Source organism: Acomys minous (genome assembly GCF_964271855.1).
Source record: "Acomys minous genome assembly, chromosome: 6".
In the NCBI taxonomy this organism is placed as follows: domain Eukaryota; kingdom Metazoa; phylum Chordata; class Mammalia; order Rodentia; family Muridae; genus Acomys; species Acomys minous.
The window spans coordinates 231867-245603 of NC_140487.1; the positions used below are offsets into that span (position 1 = coordinate 231867).

General features: G+C 48.5%; 1 protein-coding gene across 12 annotated transcripts in view; it reads right to left on the reverse strand.

Moving 5' to 3' along the window:
* Window positions 1–259: 259 nt before the first annotated feature.
* Window positions 260–13737, reverse strand: part of CCDC136 (coiled-coil domain containing 136) — a 31405-nt gene continuing 17927 nt past the window's right edge. For 2 of the 12 annotated variants that reach the window (XM_084787999.1, XM_084787994.1), the window contains 8 exons: window positions 13556–13732; window positions 11430–11624; window positions 10756–10980; window positions 8750–9256; window positions 8184–8405; window positions 6656–6937; window positions 5592–5882; window positions 260–592 (listed from right to left, as the gene is read on the reverse strand). In XM_084787999.1, the coding sequence (XP_084644125.1) occupies window positions 482–592; window positions 5592–5882; window positions 6656–6937; window positions 8184–8405; window positions 8750–9256; window positions 10756–10980; window positions 11430–11624; window positions 13556–13732 (2010 nt within the window). In that variant the 3' untranslated portion in view covers window positions 260–481. Of the gene's footprint in view, window positions 593–3707; window positions 3815–5591; window positions 5883–6655; window positions 6938–8183; window positions 8406–8749; window positions 9257–10755; window positions 10981–11429; window positions 11625–13555; window positions 13733–13737 lie in introns of all 12 variants that reach the window. The other 10 variants (XM_084788004.1, XM_084788003.1, XM_084787998.1 and 7 more) reach the window with 9 other exon arrangements.

The following is a 13737-nucleotide window of genomic DNA, read 5'->3' on the forward strand; positions in this document are numbered from 1 at the left end:
TGCTGCCCATTCCACTCCCCCGGCCCCATATGCAGGGTACCCAGTTCACTCCATTTCTGTGTTCATGAGAGTTCCTTAATATAGGATTAAATAGGTATAGATCAATCTCTGTGATTCAGCTGGCAGCAGAGGGAGCCAACCTCATTTCTGAAAAATCATATATAAAAGGCAGACTCTCGGGTGGCATGCTTGGTTGAAGGGCAATTGCTCTGTTCAGCATTATGTGAAACATTTATTGAAGAAAAAGCCACACAGCATCTCGTGTAATTAGGTTGACATTTAATTACAAGTAACCCAGGTTCTTACACAAGGCAGGCGGTTGAGAGCCAGCAACTCCTATAATGCTTTCCAGTCTGAGTGGCTCAGGCAAAGGAGACAGGGACACATGGGTGGGGTGGGGGCTCTGGCACAGTGTGTTCTGCCCAAAGGTGAGGGTGGTGGCCTCTGGGAATCTGCCCTCTGTGCTGGCCCAGGTCTGCCATCATTCCATGTAGCAGTATTCTGTATCCTGCGGTCTCATGTTGGGTAACACATACAGAGCTACTGCTGCAATAGCCAAGAATACCATAGGCTTCCACATCCCAAACATGTTCTGTGGGGACCAAAGAAAAACAGTGAATTCCCAACCTTCTTTCTGAACCCTTCCTTATGCCAGAAATCACCTGCCTGCTAGAGGGCATGCCTCAGGGACATTATTATGGCTTAGCCTCTTGCACCTCCTGGGTAACCATGGAAACTGTGCGGTCTTTTCACTCTGGCACCACTAGGTTTGTGGCAGGATACTGTGTGTATCACCTAGGTTATTCCTGAATCTGTACTTGATTTGTCCCCGTGGGATAAGACAAGCCCCTGAAGGCTGGGATGACCTTATCACCCCTGAGGATGTGAGTGAAGCTGGCAGGAAAGAGGAATGTTATGAAAACACAGGGTCAAGATAAACAATCAAACAAGACCCCACAAACGCTCACAGGCTACAGCAGTGAACTACACCTAATAGAGAAGAGTGGAGAACTCGGCCTTTGAACTCCAATCAAGTGTGAGACAGATCAGGGAGAGGATACTTAGTGTGCACAGTCTCCAAAAGTTTTATTAACAAGACATGAATAAACTAATGGTATTAGTTACCAAGAGAGCTACTGAGGTTGAAGGCCCCATAAGCAGAACAGGGTAACAGCATAATGTGCTGTATGGTGTGTCTTCCCAGTTACCTGGGGGCCAACCAATCAAAGGCACTCAGAAGGGGAGGAGATCGTAAATAAGTTCTGGGGATACAGTTCAGTTGGTAGAATACTTGCCCAGCATGTATGAACCCCCAAACTCAAGTGTGGTGGCATACACATGTAACCCCAGTAATCCGGAGGTGGCAGCAGGAGGATCCGGAGCTTAAGGTCATCTTCCCCTACATACAACTTGAGGTCAGTATGGGCTACAAGAGACCCTGTCTAAAAGTCCACAAAGCAAAGCAGGGCAGGGAGGTGGGGCTAGGGAAGGAGCAGTCAAAGATATAAGAAACAGAAAGAAGATTTGAATTTTTTTTTTTTCTGAGATAGGGACCAGCTCAGACTGGTCTCAAATGTCCCATCTTCCTGCCGCCCTGACTGACGTGGTAGGATTACAGGTATATGTGCTCCAACTCTGCCAAGAGCCTAACTTCAGAACTATTAATATCAATACCTTATAGTCATATCCACTATGTCCTGGTTGTATACATTGTAGTTTCTCATGTATAAAATGGCACGTAAGTGCTTCCCCAGAGGATTGCTGCAGGGATTAAATCTGTCCATATATGGAGTGTGACTAGGAAGTGCCTGCCACACAGCACATGGTATTTAAGTGTGTGTGTGTTTAGTACTTTAAAAATTAATCTTTTTCAATTAAAAATTTTTTATTACATCATTTGTTTGTTTATTTATTGGGAGGATGTTATGTATCGAGAGGTCAGAAGACAGCTTGTAGGAGCAAGTTCTCTGTTTCCACTGTGTGGGTCCTGGGGGACAAACTCAGGCAAGCCCTCCTGCTCCCTGAGCCGTCCTGCTGGCAGCCTCTAAGGCACTTTACGTGTGTTAACTCATCTGACTCTCACAGAAACTCTATGAGAAAGGCAGCTGTAATCTACCCTTATCTACCTGTGATGATGCTGAAGTGTAGATCACGTGTTTTGTTCCCTGGGACAAAGCTAACAGGAAGGGGTAGACTCAGTCAAGCTCCTATCACTACGGTGCCTAAAGATCTGGGCAGAAGCTGTACACTGAGGACCCTGCCTGGGCACAGGGCTCAACAAAAGGATCCCAAGAGGACCCTTAACCGCAGCTCCTTCCCTGCGTTCTGATGGGCACAGTGGAGCCCGGCAAAAGCCTGTAGCTGAATCCCTTGTGCCTCGGTCCACAGGGACTCAAGAGACTTCTGGAAGTATGTGGGGAGGGACAGGTATAAGGAGAGGTCCCCATCATGACGGGAGCTAAAGACTGCCATGAGAAACAACCGGAAAGGCCTAAAAGAAATAAAAGAGAAAAGTTGAAGGTTGTGAAAAGATTAAAAAGAAAGAGGAGGAAGCTGGGAGGGGAGGCAAGATGGCTCAGCAGCTAAAGTCCCTTGTTGCTTAGCTTGATGACCTGAGTTCCATCATTGGGACAGACAAGGTAGAAGGGAAAAACAAAACAAGGCAGATTCCCAGAAGAAGTTGTCTTCCCACCTTCATATACCAGCTCCCCAAATAAATGTTATATTAAAAAAAAAAAAAAAGGATATGGCAAGGGCTGCCACCAACAAAACTGCCACTCTAAAACTGTGAGTTCAGCCAACCATACCTTGCTTAAAGAGGCAGAAGAGGAGGGGAGAGGAGACATGGCAGAGAGAGTCTGAGAAGTCAAAAAAGAAGCACTCACAGGCTCCAGGAGCCAGGTGGAACCTCAGGTTCCTACCTGAGACCATCCAACAATCTTCATCCTAAACTGGCAATTCTGTCATCAGACTGGATTGAGTGAACAGGGCCAATGGAGAAGTGCCCAAGCCACACCACTCTTGAGTTCCCGAGGGCATTTACATCTCTAATCATTGGGAACTTTTCACCAGCATCGCATCCTCTCCAGAAGCCTGGTTTTCGAAGCCAATTACAATGGAATCTGATCCCCCAAAGGAACAACAAAACAACTGTACATAATTTCCTGAGATTTCATTGTAGTTTTTCTGGTAACAGAAGTTTAAGCTTCTGGGAATGTCTAAGGTGACGTATATAGTACCACAGAGACTCAGTGCTACTTCCATCCAGGTGGAAGGACCAATTTAGAGTGCCCTTATGCAAATGCTCCTGAGAGGATCAGAAGGATTACAGCTCTTTAGACCTCTTCTCTCACCCTTAAACACAGGGCACTGTTTCTTCCGGGTTGACACAATGGCAAAATCTTGGTTCTGGGGTTAAACAGGGACAGAGCTCAGGTCTGCCTTGCAGGCAGACATCAGCTCGTCAGAAGGAACTGGGCAGCTCTGCCATAGCCACAGAGATGTGCTTATCCAAGACAGAAACTCAAACTGTACATCTGGTAAGCACTCCAGCTACCTATGCATTACATACATCATGACATGCTCAAAATAGCTTGTAGGCTTTGAAGCAAAGAAAAGGCCGGGCCAAAGCTCAGACCTGAGCATTCGCCTGCTGTATAACGAGAGAAGGAAGAAGCTGAGAGGGAAGAGAGGAAGAATACCAGTACCTGGGTTAGGACGATGTCTCGGCCCACCAGCACCAGAGCAGAGCTGATATGACCACCAGGCCTACAAGAGGCAGGGAGAAGATGGGGGGGTCAGGGGCAGGGGATGGCTGCAACATGTCAAATGAGAAGCACAGGAGAGACCGGGAGACGAGTGGTTGTATGAAAAGACACAAACACACAAATTCAACAGGTAATGAGGATGAGAAAACAAAGGGAAAAGAGAAAAGAATCAAAGGTTAAAACCCACATAAGCTGGAGCAGTAGCATTTCTTCTCTGCTCCCAGAGCCTCGAGAGGAGCAGAGGGGCTCCTCATACTGGCGGCCTGTGACAGTTGCAAAACTGAGTTAAGCAGTAGATAGGTCCAAATTAGGCATCCGGACCGGTTTTCTCTCTAGTCGTGTACAGTTCATATCTTGTCAAGCAGAAGTTACGTGCACCTAGGTCTTCCTTGAGTCAGACACTCTGGAAAAGTGAAGCGTCAAAGAGTACAAGTGGGCTTCCTTACAGGAATTGAGTTGATACTTGTCCTGGATCACTCCAGGAAGAGCCAGTCTTCAGCCAGGCTACCTGGCAGCCTTACTTTCCACCCATTTTAGTGGTATGCAGAGCTCTGGTTCCTGTGGTCCCCTAGGACTCTAATGCTCCTTGAGACAAAACATACTACAATAAGCTAACAATGGAGACGGCTAGTTCTTTTGACAACAACAGCTTATAGAGAGGAACTGAATGTGCATGCAGTAATATGAATGCTGTAACAGTGTCTGCCAGATTCAGGACCCACTGGGGCAAAAGGACATCTACACATGTTGATATCAACAATGTATTTGGCTTTCAAGTACAAAAGTCAAGCTTAGATTTAGAAAAGTGGTCCCTGGGGTCAAGAAATCCATGAGCTCTGAACCAGCTTGTAGTAGAGTAAGTTTGAAAGAAATGCTGGTCTCAGAAAAGGTAGAGTGACTCCTGTTTACAACCTAACTAGCAACACTCTACCTCGTGGTTAACAGAGAACTGTATACTGGATCATGAACTAGTAGTTAAGACTGAACTGCTAGAAAATTCCAGATATCTATAAAGTGCGTGGGATAACCCATCACAAGAGACATTTTCTGTATAGTAAACTGGGGACTTAGTGGCCAACTAGCCTCAGAGCAGGAATTCACACATACAGAGCTGATACATACCAATGGAAATGCATCAGTTATTAGAAGATGAAAATACTTCTGTAAGGAGCTAACTTACTCCTGTCACCTGCATATACCCCAAGACAACTCTCCTCCAGTCTCTCAAAGATCCAGGAACTAAAGGGTTAGAGCAGTGACTGGTGGTAGACTGGCCAGTGCCCCTGCTGTGTAGACTGCAACTTTGAACATCATCTCACCCCTGTTCACTCCCGAGGTCCAACTCTCACATCCTACGATGTGAGATGCAAAACCCAGTGGGTGACACAAGTCACAGCACTAACAGGATGAGTTAAATCTCATAGGGTATCATGGAAAGACAGAATGAAGTGACTTGCTGAGGCTGGCAGAAATGTGCTGCACAGGAGGTACACCGTGGAGGCCCTTTGCATCAGGGAAAGGGATGAGGAGCCACTGCTGATACAGGGAGGTGATTGGGTGTCACAGTGTAAATGAAAGGACAGATGACCTCCACCTTTGTTCTAAGAAGAGACAGCCATTGTACAATGGCTCCACAGCACGTCCAAGCCTGCCATTTTCCTCAGAAAGACCGCCCTCTTCAACCCCTTACCCAGTCCTGTGCCCATCAGCTGCTCCCGTGCCCCCTACTCTTTTACAAGGGTAACCCCGCAGGTCCAGTCCTGGGCAGCTGGCACCCTAGCCCCAGGCTCATTTCCACTTGGTGCGGGCTTTGGCTGTGGTTACCTTTTTGCTCTCAGAAAGCTCAAGGGCTTTGCCCTTCTCGGCAGTCTCAGAACACTCCTCCTCATCTTCTTCATTGTCTTCCTTATCCTCCCCTTCTTTGCACTCTTCGTAGTCTCCCTCCTCCTCTTCTGTCGACTCTTCCCTAGGACCTGCTGGCTTAGCAGCTAGCTCACACGGTTCTTTCTTGGCTTGTTTTTCATTCATTTTGGACTCTTCCATCTCTGTTTCCTCTTTCATTAGCTCATCTAATTTCCTCTGGCTGGCCTTGTAGTACAGCACCACCTCCAGACTCTGTGGGGTGGAGGCAGGGCAGGGCGGGATGCTGTTACCTATAAAGAGCCTAACCCTCAAGACAAGGCCATACCACCTCCAGAGCACGCTACCTGTAACACATCCGAGTTCCCCTGTGCAGGACTGTATTTTGGAACTACAAGCTAATCGTCCCAAGAATAATGTGTAGGGCATGAGTCACATTTAGTTTGTTAAGCCACTTCAGGCAGATAACCATAATTCAAAGTTCTTGGGCTCTGCTCCTCAACTGTTGCTTCCTAACCCTTCCTGGCAATTCTTATCACAGCCAAACCTCTTGAGTAAACTCCTTTCTCTCCATCTGGTTGGCCTTTCCCTTGTTCATGTAACCCAGAAACAACAGGAGTCCCAAAGATGGGCTTAGGCCAGTGAAAGCAGATGTTGGTAGCACCCAGCAAAGTGTCCAAGCTCTTATAAGGATGGAACTCTTGGGCTGTGGGCAGTGGTGGCGCATGCCTTTAATCCCAGCACTTGGGAGGCAGAGGCAAGTGGATCTCCGTGAGTTCGAGGCCAGCCTAGTCTAGAGAGTTAGTCAAGGACAGCCAAGGCTACACAGGACAGCCAAGGCTACACAGAGAGACCCTGTCTCAAAAAACTAAAAAAAAAAAAAAAAGATGAACTGTTGTAGACATTAGTGATACCAAAAGCGTACTTCCTCAAAGTACCTTACTTGGCAGGAATTGTTAGTGGAAGTGGTGTTTCTTCCCAGGGGCTCCTCACCCACCTGCCTCTTGGCTACTAAGGCTGCAACTCACCTTCTCTTTCTCAAAGCTGTTCTCTGACGTCTCTGAGCATGCCTTGCTCACCTTCTTATTTTTAGCTCCATTGGCATTCTTGTTCATATTCTTATTGCAATTCTTCCCCCTGGCTTCTGAGCTAATGGAGGGCCTGTTTTCCTTGAGTTGGCGGAGTTCTTCCTGGCAGCATTGCAGCTGCCCCTCCAGCTGCTCCTGCACTGCCAGAAGCCGCCCCTGCTCATCCATGCTAGCCTGGTATTGCAGCTGCAGCTCCCGCAGCTTAGTCTGCAGCTCTTTGATCTGTTGGTAGTGGGACTCAGTTATCCACAGCAGTCCCACCCAGTCAACCCAGGTCCTCCTTACGGAATCACTGCCTCACAAATCTCCTGCTAAAGCTCACAAGGAAGTGGACAATAAGACATTCAAGTAGAGCTGGCCGTGGTAGTGCACGCCTTTAAACCTAGCACTTGGGAGGCAGAGGCAGGAGAATCTCTGTGAGTTCAAGGCCAGCCTGGTCTACAAAGAGAGTTCCAGGACAGCCAGAGCTATTACACAGAGAAAGCCTGTCTCAAAAAACAAACAAACAACAACAAAAAAGCTCAAGTAGGCAATGAAACCTAAGTGATTTCACAGACAGCTTCCTCTAAGTTGAGGTAACTGAGGGTCTGCTTGATAAAAAAAAAAATTATTAATCCCAGCACTTGGGAGGCAGAGACAGGTGGATTGCTGTGAGTTCAAGGCCAGCCCGATCTGCAAAGCGAGTCCAGGACAGCTAAGGCTACACAGAGAAACCCTGTCTCAGAAAAAAAAATTATTAAGTCAGTAAATATTACTATTATATTTTTGACCATGACCTGTCTGGGGAACAATTACAAGACAGGCACTGCTTCTGAACCTTAGGCATTTGTTATTATCTAATTCTCTTTCCAGTCCATTCCTCTGATAGTTACTTAGAAAACTGTTGCATATCCCTGGCAGTATACGAGGCACCTGCAACTCCCTTCTGATAAGTTATAACCCTGTCCCCTAATCTCAGGTCTTGTCTTCCTGGGCTGATGGTAGCACATGGTCTGTTCAGTAAGCACTAGTCAGTCTAGGCTCATGTGGCCATCACTCTTTGGGTCTGTCTCCCAGGCACGCATGCAGTGACTCGCACAGTGGGCAGTGAACCATGGCTGGTCAGAGCCCTGTCCTCAAAGTGCATATAATCTAGTTGGGGGAGGGAAAAAAGAAAAGACTATGCACTCAAAATAATGAAAGAATATTAGCAAGTAAAAAAAATGCAGCTCCATTCAAGTGCTCTGGGGCACAAGGTAAAAGAGAGACTAGAAACAGCAGAGAGGGGAAAGTAACGCAAGGTAAGCAGGCTGCCTGAGCAGCGTGCCACAGCACAACGAGCGTGGAAAGATGTCCTCCACCTGAGCAATGTCCATCAGATGCAGCAGACTGCCTGGCCTCCTGGGGTTTCCCTGCACCCCACTCCCTGCCTTGGTCTCTAAAATGGCTCTAGGGATTTCAGGAGGGAACTCTGCCACTGGCAAGTTACCTCACTCTTGTCGCTCTGGGGCGCGGCAGGCTTCTCAAGGCTTTCCATGCACTCCTTCAAGTCCCTCTCGCAGCACTCCAGCTCGGCCTTCAGCTCCTTCTGCTTGGCCAGCAGCCTGCTCATCTGCTCCTGCAGCTGGCCGTGGGCCTCCTGGCTCACCTGGTACAGGGCCTTCATTGCCTGCAACTTGGTCAGCACCTTGGCCACTGTTTCCTCAAAGTGCTGTGGAGAGTGGGGAAGCAATGGCGGCACCCCAAGAAGCACTTGACCTCTGTCCTACCTACGCTTTGCTAGGCCTTTCCTGGAACTGCCTAGGGTAGACAGTGTTTCTTCCCCTGTAAAGAGCATCCTATGTTCAAAGCCCTGAACCTCAGGGGTCTTTGTCTGGGTGAGGCCTCTGTCAGGAGTCAGGGGAAGCAGGGCAACCGTGGCAGAATCTCACACACTTCAGGAAGTCTTCCAGGCCAGCTCTGCGCCTACTCCCATCTCACTCCTTACGGCCTGCCCCTGGGGTTAAAGATAGGAACCCATCTTGCCCTACTGACCAATCATCTGGCAACGGTTACCTCCAGGTCTTCAGGCTCGGCTGGGTCCTCATCAGGACCGCTGCTGACGTAACTCTTGTAAAGGGTTTCAGAACTAGCAGAACTGCTGTAGCTCTTCTTACAGGTGACACTTGTGCTGCTGGAGCGGTAGCTCTTCTCATAGGCCTCACTGGTGCTGGTGCTGCTGTCATAGCTCTTGAGGAAGCTCTCGTTGCTGGCCTGGGAGCTTACGTAACTCTTCTCATAGCCTTCATTTTCCTCCACGGTGCTGCCGTAGCTCCTGTTGAAGCTTTCGTTGCTGGGGGCTGTGCTGCCTGAGCTCTTCCTGTAGGACTCAAGGCTCTTCTTTATGGTGGGGGACTGGGTTTGCAACAGCTGCATTTCCTCCATGCAGAGCTGTAGCTCAGCCTGCAGCCTCTTGCGCTCCTCCAGGAGCCGCCCGTGCTCCTGCTGCAGGAGCTCCTGTTGCCTCTGACTGGTGTCGTACAGCACCTGCAGGGCCTGCAGCTGGTTCATAAGCACCTTGGACTAGGCGGGAGGCAGAGGGAGCAGGAGACATCGACATTACTAGGAGACACTTCAGCCCTTTTAGCTGCCCCTCTCCCGGGCAGGTGTGAGTGCTCACCTGAGAGACGTCTACACACACACATACACACACACACACACACACACACACACACACACACACACACACACACACAAACACACACACACCCTCAGTTTCACAAGGCCTTGTCTCTGACTTAACCTACAGAACCTACAGGTGACTGCTATAATAGCTTTCTGCTCCTTTGGAAAAATCTCCCCAGGGAAGACACTACATGATTTCGGGTGTCCTGTTTCTGTCCGCTGGCATAACTTCCTCCTTGAAGTAGTGTAGGTGGGTCTCAAGAACACCCTGGCTCCCTACCACACCATCTTCTTAAATCAAGTGCACTGATTGTCCCGATCCGTAGGCTCAGTCCTCCCCCCACCCCTTGTTGTAAAACCAGCCCGGCTGCAGATGTGTGGGTATGAATTCTTTCCTTGGAAGGTGCAGGCTTGGAATCAAGGTCTTGCTACTTGCTAGTCCCTGTACCATCGGCTTGGATTCTGTATCTGGGCCTTGAGGTATGTTTTCCATACCTCAAGTGGATATTCAGCATTGGATATAATTGATTAAGGAGATAGTTTATACCTAGTTTTCCAGTCTCTATGTACCCGGGCTTTCAGCCTGGATATCTGACACCCCTGGACTGGTCAAGAAGCCCCACGGTTTGAACTTCTGCTATTTATTCCCTGGTTCTCCCTACTCATGGTAATAACTGGTACGCTCAGCCTGCACCGAAACTCTTGCTTACACTGCGGCCTCGGGTCAGACATATAGCTCTGAACAGAGCTGTATAGAAATTTCTGCCTACCTTACCTCATAGGCATGAGCATCTGGTGGTAGTGCCTGAGAGACAGTGATTTTCTAGTCAGACCCTGCGACCTGGTTTCTGATAGCTCCACCAAGGCTCAATAAAATAGCGTGGTCAGTACCACAAACCTGCCTGCTGCAACTGCTTTCCTTGGAGATGACTGGGCCCAGGTTTGTTCATGGGGGCTCAAAAGGTTATAAACTCTGAAGATGGAGAAGTTGACTTTCCAGCTCATACAAGAAAGATGACACATTTAGGGTCAGTCCAAAGGAATCGAAACAAACACTGAATTAATTGCACATGTCTTGAAAATGCCATGCTGATTGGACAAGTACTGGTGGCCAGACTTCTGGGCCACCTGAACTCTCTTCTAGATGCCCACTGCATGTCAGCTCTTAAAACTAATTCATTCTGTAATTCCAAACATCAAACGGGAGCATGTGCTTCTCATGAGAGCCTCGGGGTGTCTAGCAAAGCCCCAGCTTACTGGAGCCCATGGAGGACCCCACGAGTGAAGAGCAGGGCCACAGCCCCATCCTGACCCAGCTCTTGCCCACAGCCCCTTTCCCAGGACAGCCACACTGCTGTCCTCACGAGGGCCACACCTCTTCCTTCTGCCGTGGTTACCTTATTCTCACAGTTGGAGGACCTAGGCCCTTTGGCATCGTGAGGGTTTGCCAACACTCCCTGGAAGTTAGTCTCTTTGAAATCCCGGAGTTCTCTGTGCGCCTCTAACTGCTCCTTTAATACGCTTTCCTGGTTTTGTACCAGTTTTCTCTGCTCGTCCTGCATGTTTTGGTAAAGCAGCTGCATTTCACACAGGTCTTGCAACTTTGAAAGCAGCTCCTGACTCTGAGTAGGGCAGAGGAAGGAAAAGCGACCATTACAGGGAAGACGCCCCTCCTAGGCCCCAGCCCTGTTGGGCTCTTTACTGCTTCACACAGCCCCTCTGGGGAGAGGGGCTCTTTCCACGGAGCTTTGCTAAACTGAATAAAAAGTATTCCTGTGTGTGGATATATTTTAGAGTTCACAAAGTGATTTCAGGTGCACTTCCTCCAGATGGGCCAAACATCTAACTATAGGATGCCGCACAGACCTCTTCAGAATATAAAAATGTTTAAAGGCCTTATGAAGAAAAGCCCAAGTCAGCTCTGTGGGGAGAATGGGGAGAATGGGAGAGGTGCTTGGCCAAAAAAGGAAAAGGCTCACTTCCCTCCGTTTTATTTTCCCATGGGCAGCTATACCTGGAAGCTTCTCAAAGCAGCCTCCCCCATCAATGGTCTCACCCTGGCAATGAGTACCTTCTGCAAGAGGCCACATTTGGGCTGTGGGAATATGAGCCTGTGCAGCTCTTCCTGAAGCTGGCCCTGCTCCTCTTGCAGTCTCCTCTGATCCTCCAGGAGTTCACACTGCTCCATCTGCAGGTGCCCCATCTCCTGCTGGCTGGCTTTGAACTTGTCCTGCAATTCTGTCAGTCTGGACAGCAGTGCATCACACTACAGATGGGGAAGGGTGCAGGGCATGGTCATTACGTAAGGTATAGTTAGAGGCTGGCAGGGCACTTGTGTGCTCCCGGCTGCCCGGGATTTACTAGGCCCTATCGCTTGCCTGTTTAGCCACCCTGAACTGATTACCCTGTACAGACCAGACCTCTATGCTAACGGGTGACCCCACTGGGTAGTTTTGAGCTGTCTGTTCTGTACTCTCAATGTCTATGTGCTAAATTTCATCTGCAAGTTCTTTCAGAAGGATGGCTTGAGAAACAGTGATCTCAATGGCCTTCTCTGTCTCTGGCCCTCTCCTGTGGCACACTTATCTCCATATCTCCCCACATTTTGGGAACTCCAGTTCAAGACACTCTGTCAATTGTTTTCAGCCTTAATTTATTTTCCTCATCATAAGGACTTAATTTTGACCTAATTTTTTCTTATTTTTGTTTTCCTTACTTTTATTCCCCACCGAGACTGGAGATTGAACCAACAGCCTAATGAATGCTAGGCCACTGCTCTACTGCTGAGCCACATCCCCAGTCTTAAATCATTTTGTAAAACCTTTAGAAAAATATGAGCTATTGCTGAATTGGGGCTAAAATTACATCATCTTATGATTCTCAAAACCAGGTATTTTAAAATCAAGCAAAACCTAAATGGCTTGTGCACCACCAAGGCTTCTACGTCTTATAAGCATTACCAGTGAGAGGGGTATTGAGCACATCATGGATCCGGTAGAACTCTCTATTGAATGGGAGTGAAGAAAGCAGGCCAGATACAAGGCCTGGGAATGGAATAGTAACGAGACTGTGACCTTCCCGACTCTCTATGTCATGAAGGCCTGTCCCTAGGGACACAGTCTGCTATTGAGAGAGGCAGGAGCCAGCGTGCCCTGGCAGAGTGTGACCAGTCTCACCATCTCCCAGGACTCTTATGCCTTTCCTCCTAGGGGCTCCATTCCCTTCCAGGCCCCCTCGGCAGTCAAGGGCTGATAGAGCTCACTCAACACGGTAAATGGCAATGGCTGACTGATATCGTATACGTCACAGAAAAAGCAAGTCAACTTTTGTTTTTGTTTTTGTTTTTGTTTTTCGAGACAGAGTTTCTCTGTGTAATAGCCCTGGCTGTCCTGGAATCATTCTGTAGACCAGGCTGGCCTCGAACTCACAGCGATCCACCTGCCTCTGCCTCCCGAGTGCTGAGATTAAAGGTGTGTGCCACCACACCCGGCCCCATAAATCAACTCTTATGTACCACTGCAAGAATTTCTTTTATATATATCTTTGGCTGTGAGCCTAGCCTTAAACAGCTGAGCCATCTCTTCAGGCCCAGAAAAAAAAATTTTTTTTAAGTGAGACAAAAATATTGTTCTATACCAAGCCAGGTGGTACAGGCCAGTACTCTGGGAATGCTCAGGCTGATTCCATGTGGAAGCAGACGGGCCGCTGTAAGGCCAAGGGTGATCTAGTTTACACAGCAGAGTCTGTCTAGACCCTCCTCTCCATGGTCCCAAGTCTGACTACATCATAAAAGAGCACTAGCATTCTGGGTGCTCACCACACCCCTAAGAAGATCACTTGCAACCTAAAGTGCAATTCTGAAACCTGGCCTCATTTTTTTTTTTAACTTTAGCTAAGCATATATGGGCCTGTGTGTGTGCTCCTCCCTACAAATCATTAGGTATCAATACAGTTATAATACTAAAGTGGAAATGCATATATACATGGGATCATAAGAAAAACAGACGTTCATACTGACTGAGATCAAACGCACTGACCTACTAAGCCACGGCTCCTACTCAGGTTAAGTTCAAGAGAAACTGTTTTAAGGACATTAGACATGGGTCTGACTTTGGCTGGCTGACCTCATCCCTTGCCTTTGAGCCTCTGCTCTCCCAAGCTGGCGCCACAAGACTCAGCCCTCTGAATGGCAGTTACCTGGTCTCCCTTGTCTTCACAGGCGGTCTTGCTGGTCTTCAGGTCTGTCAGCTCCTGCTGGCACAGCAGGAGGTCCTGCTCCAGCTGGTCATACATGTGTTTCTGCTGCTCCAGCTCCTCCTGGCTGGCCTGGTACAGCCCCTTCATCTCCTGCAGCTGCATGTGTATCCCTGTGTTCTGGG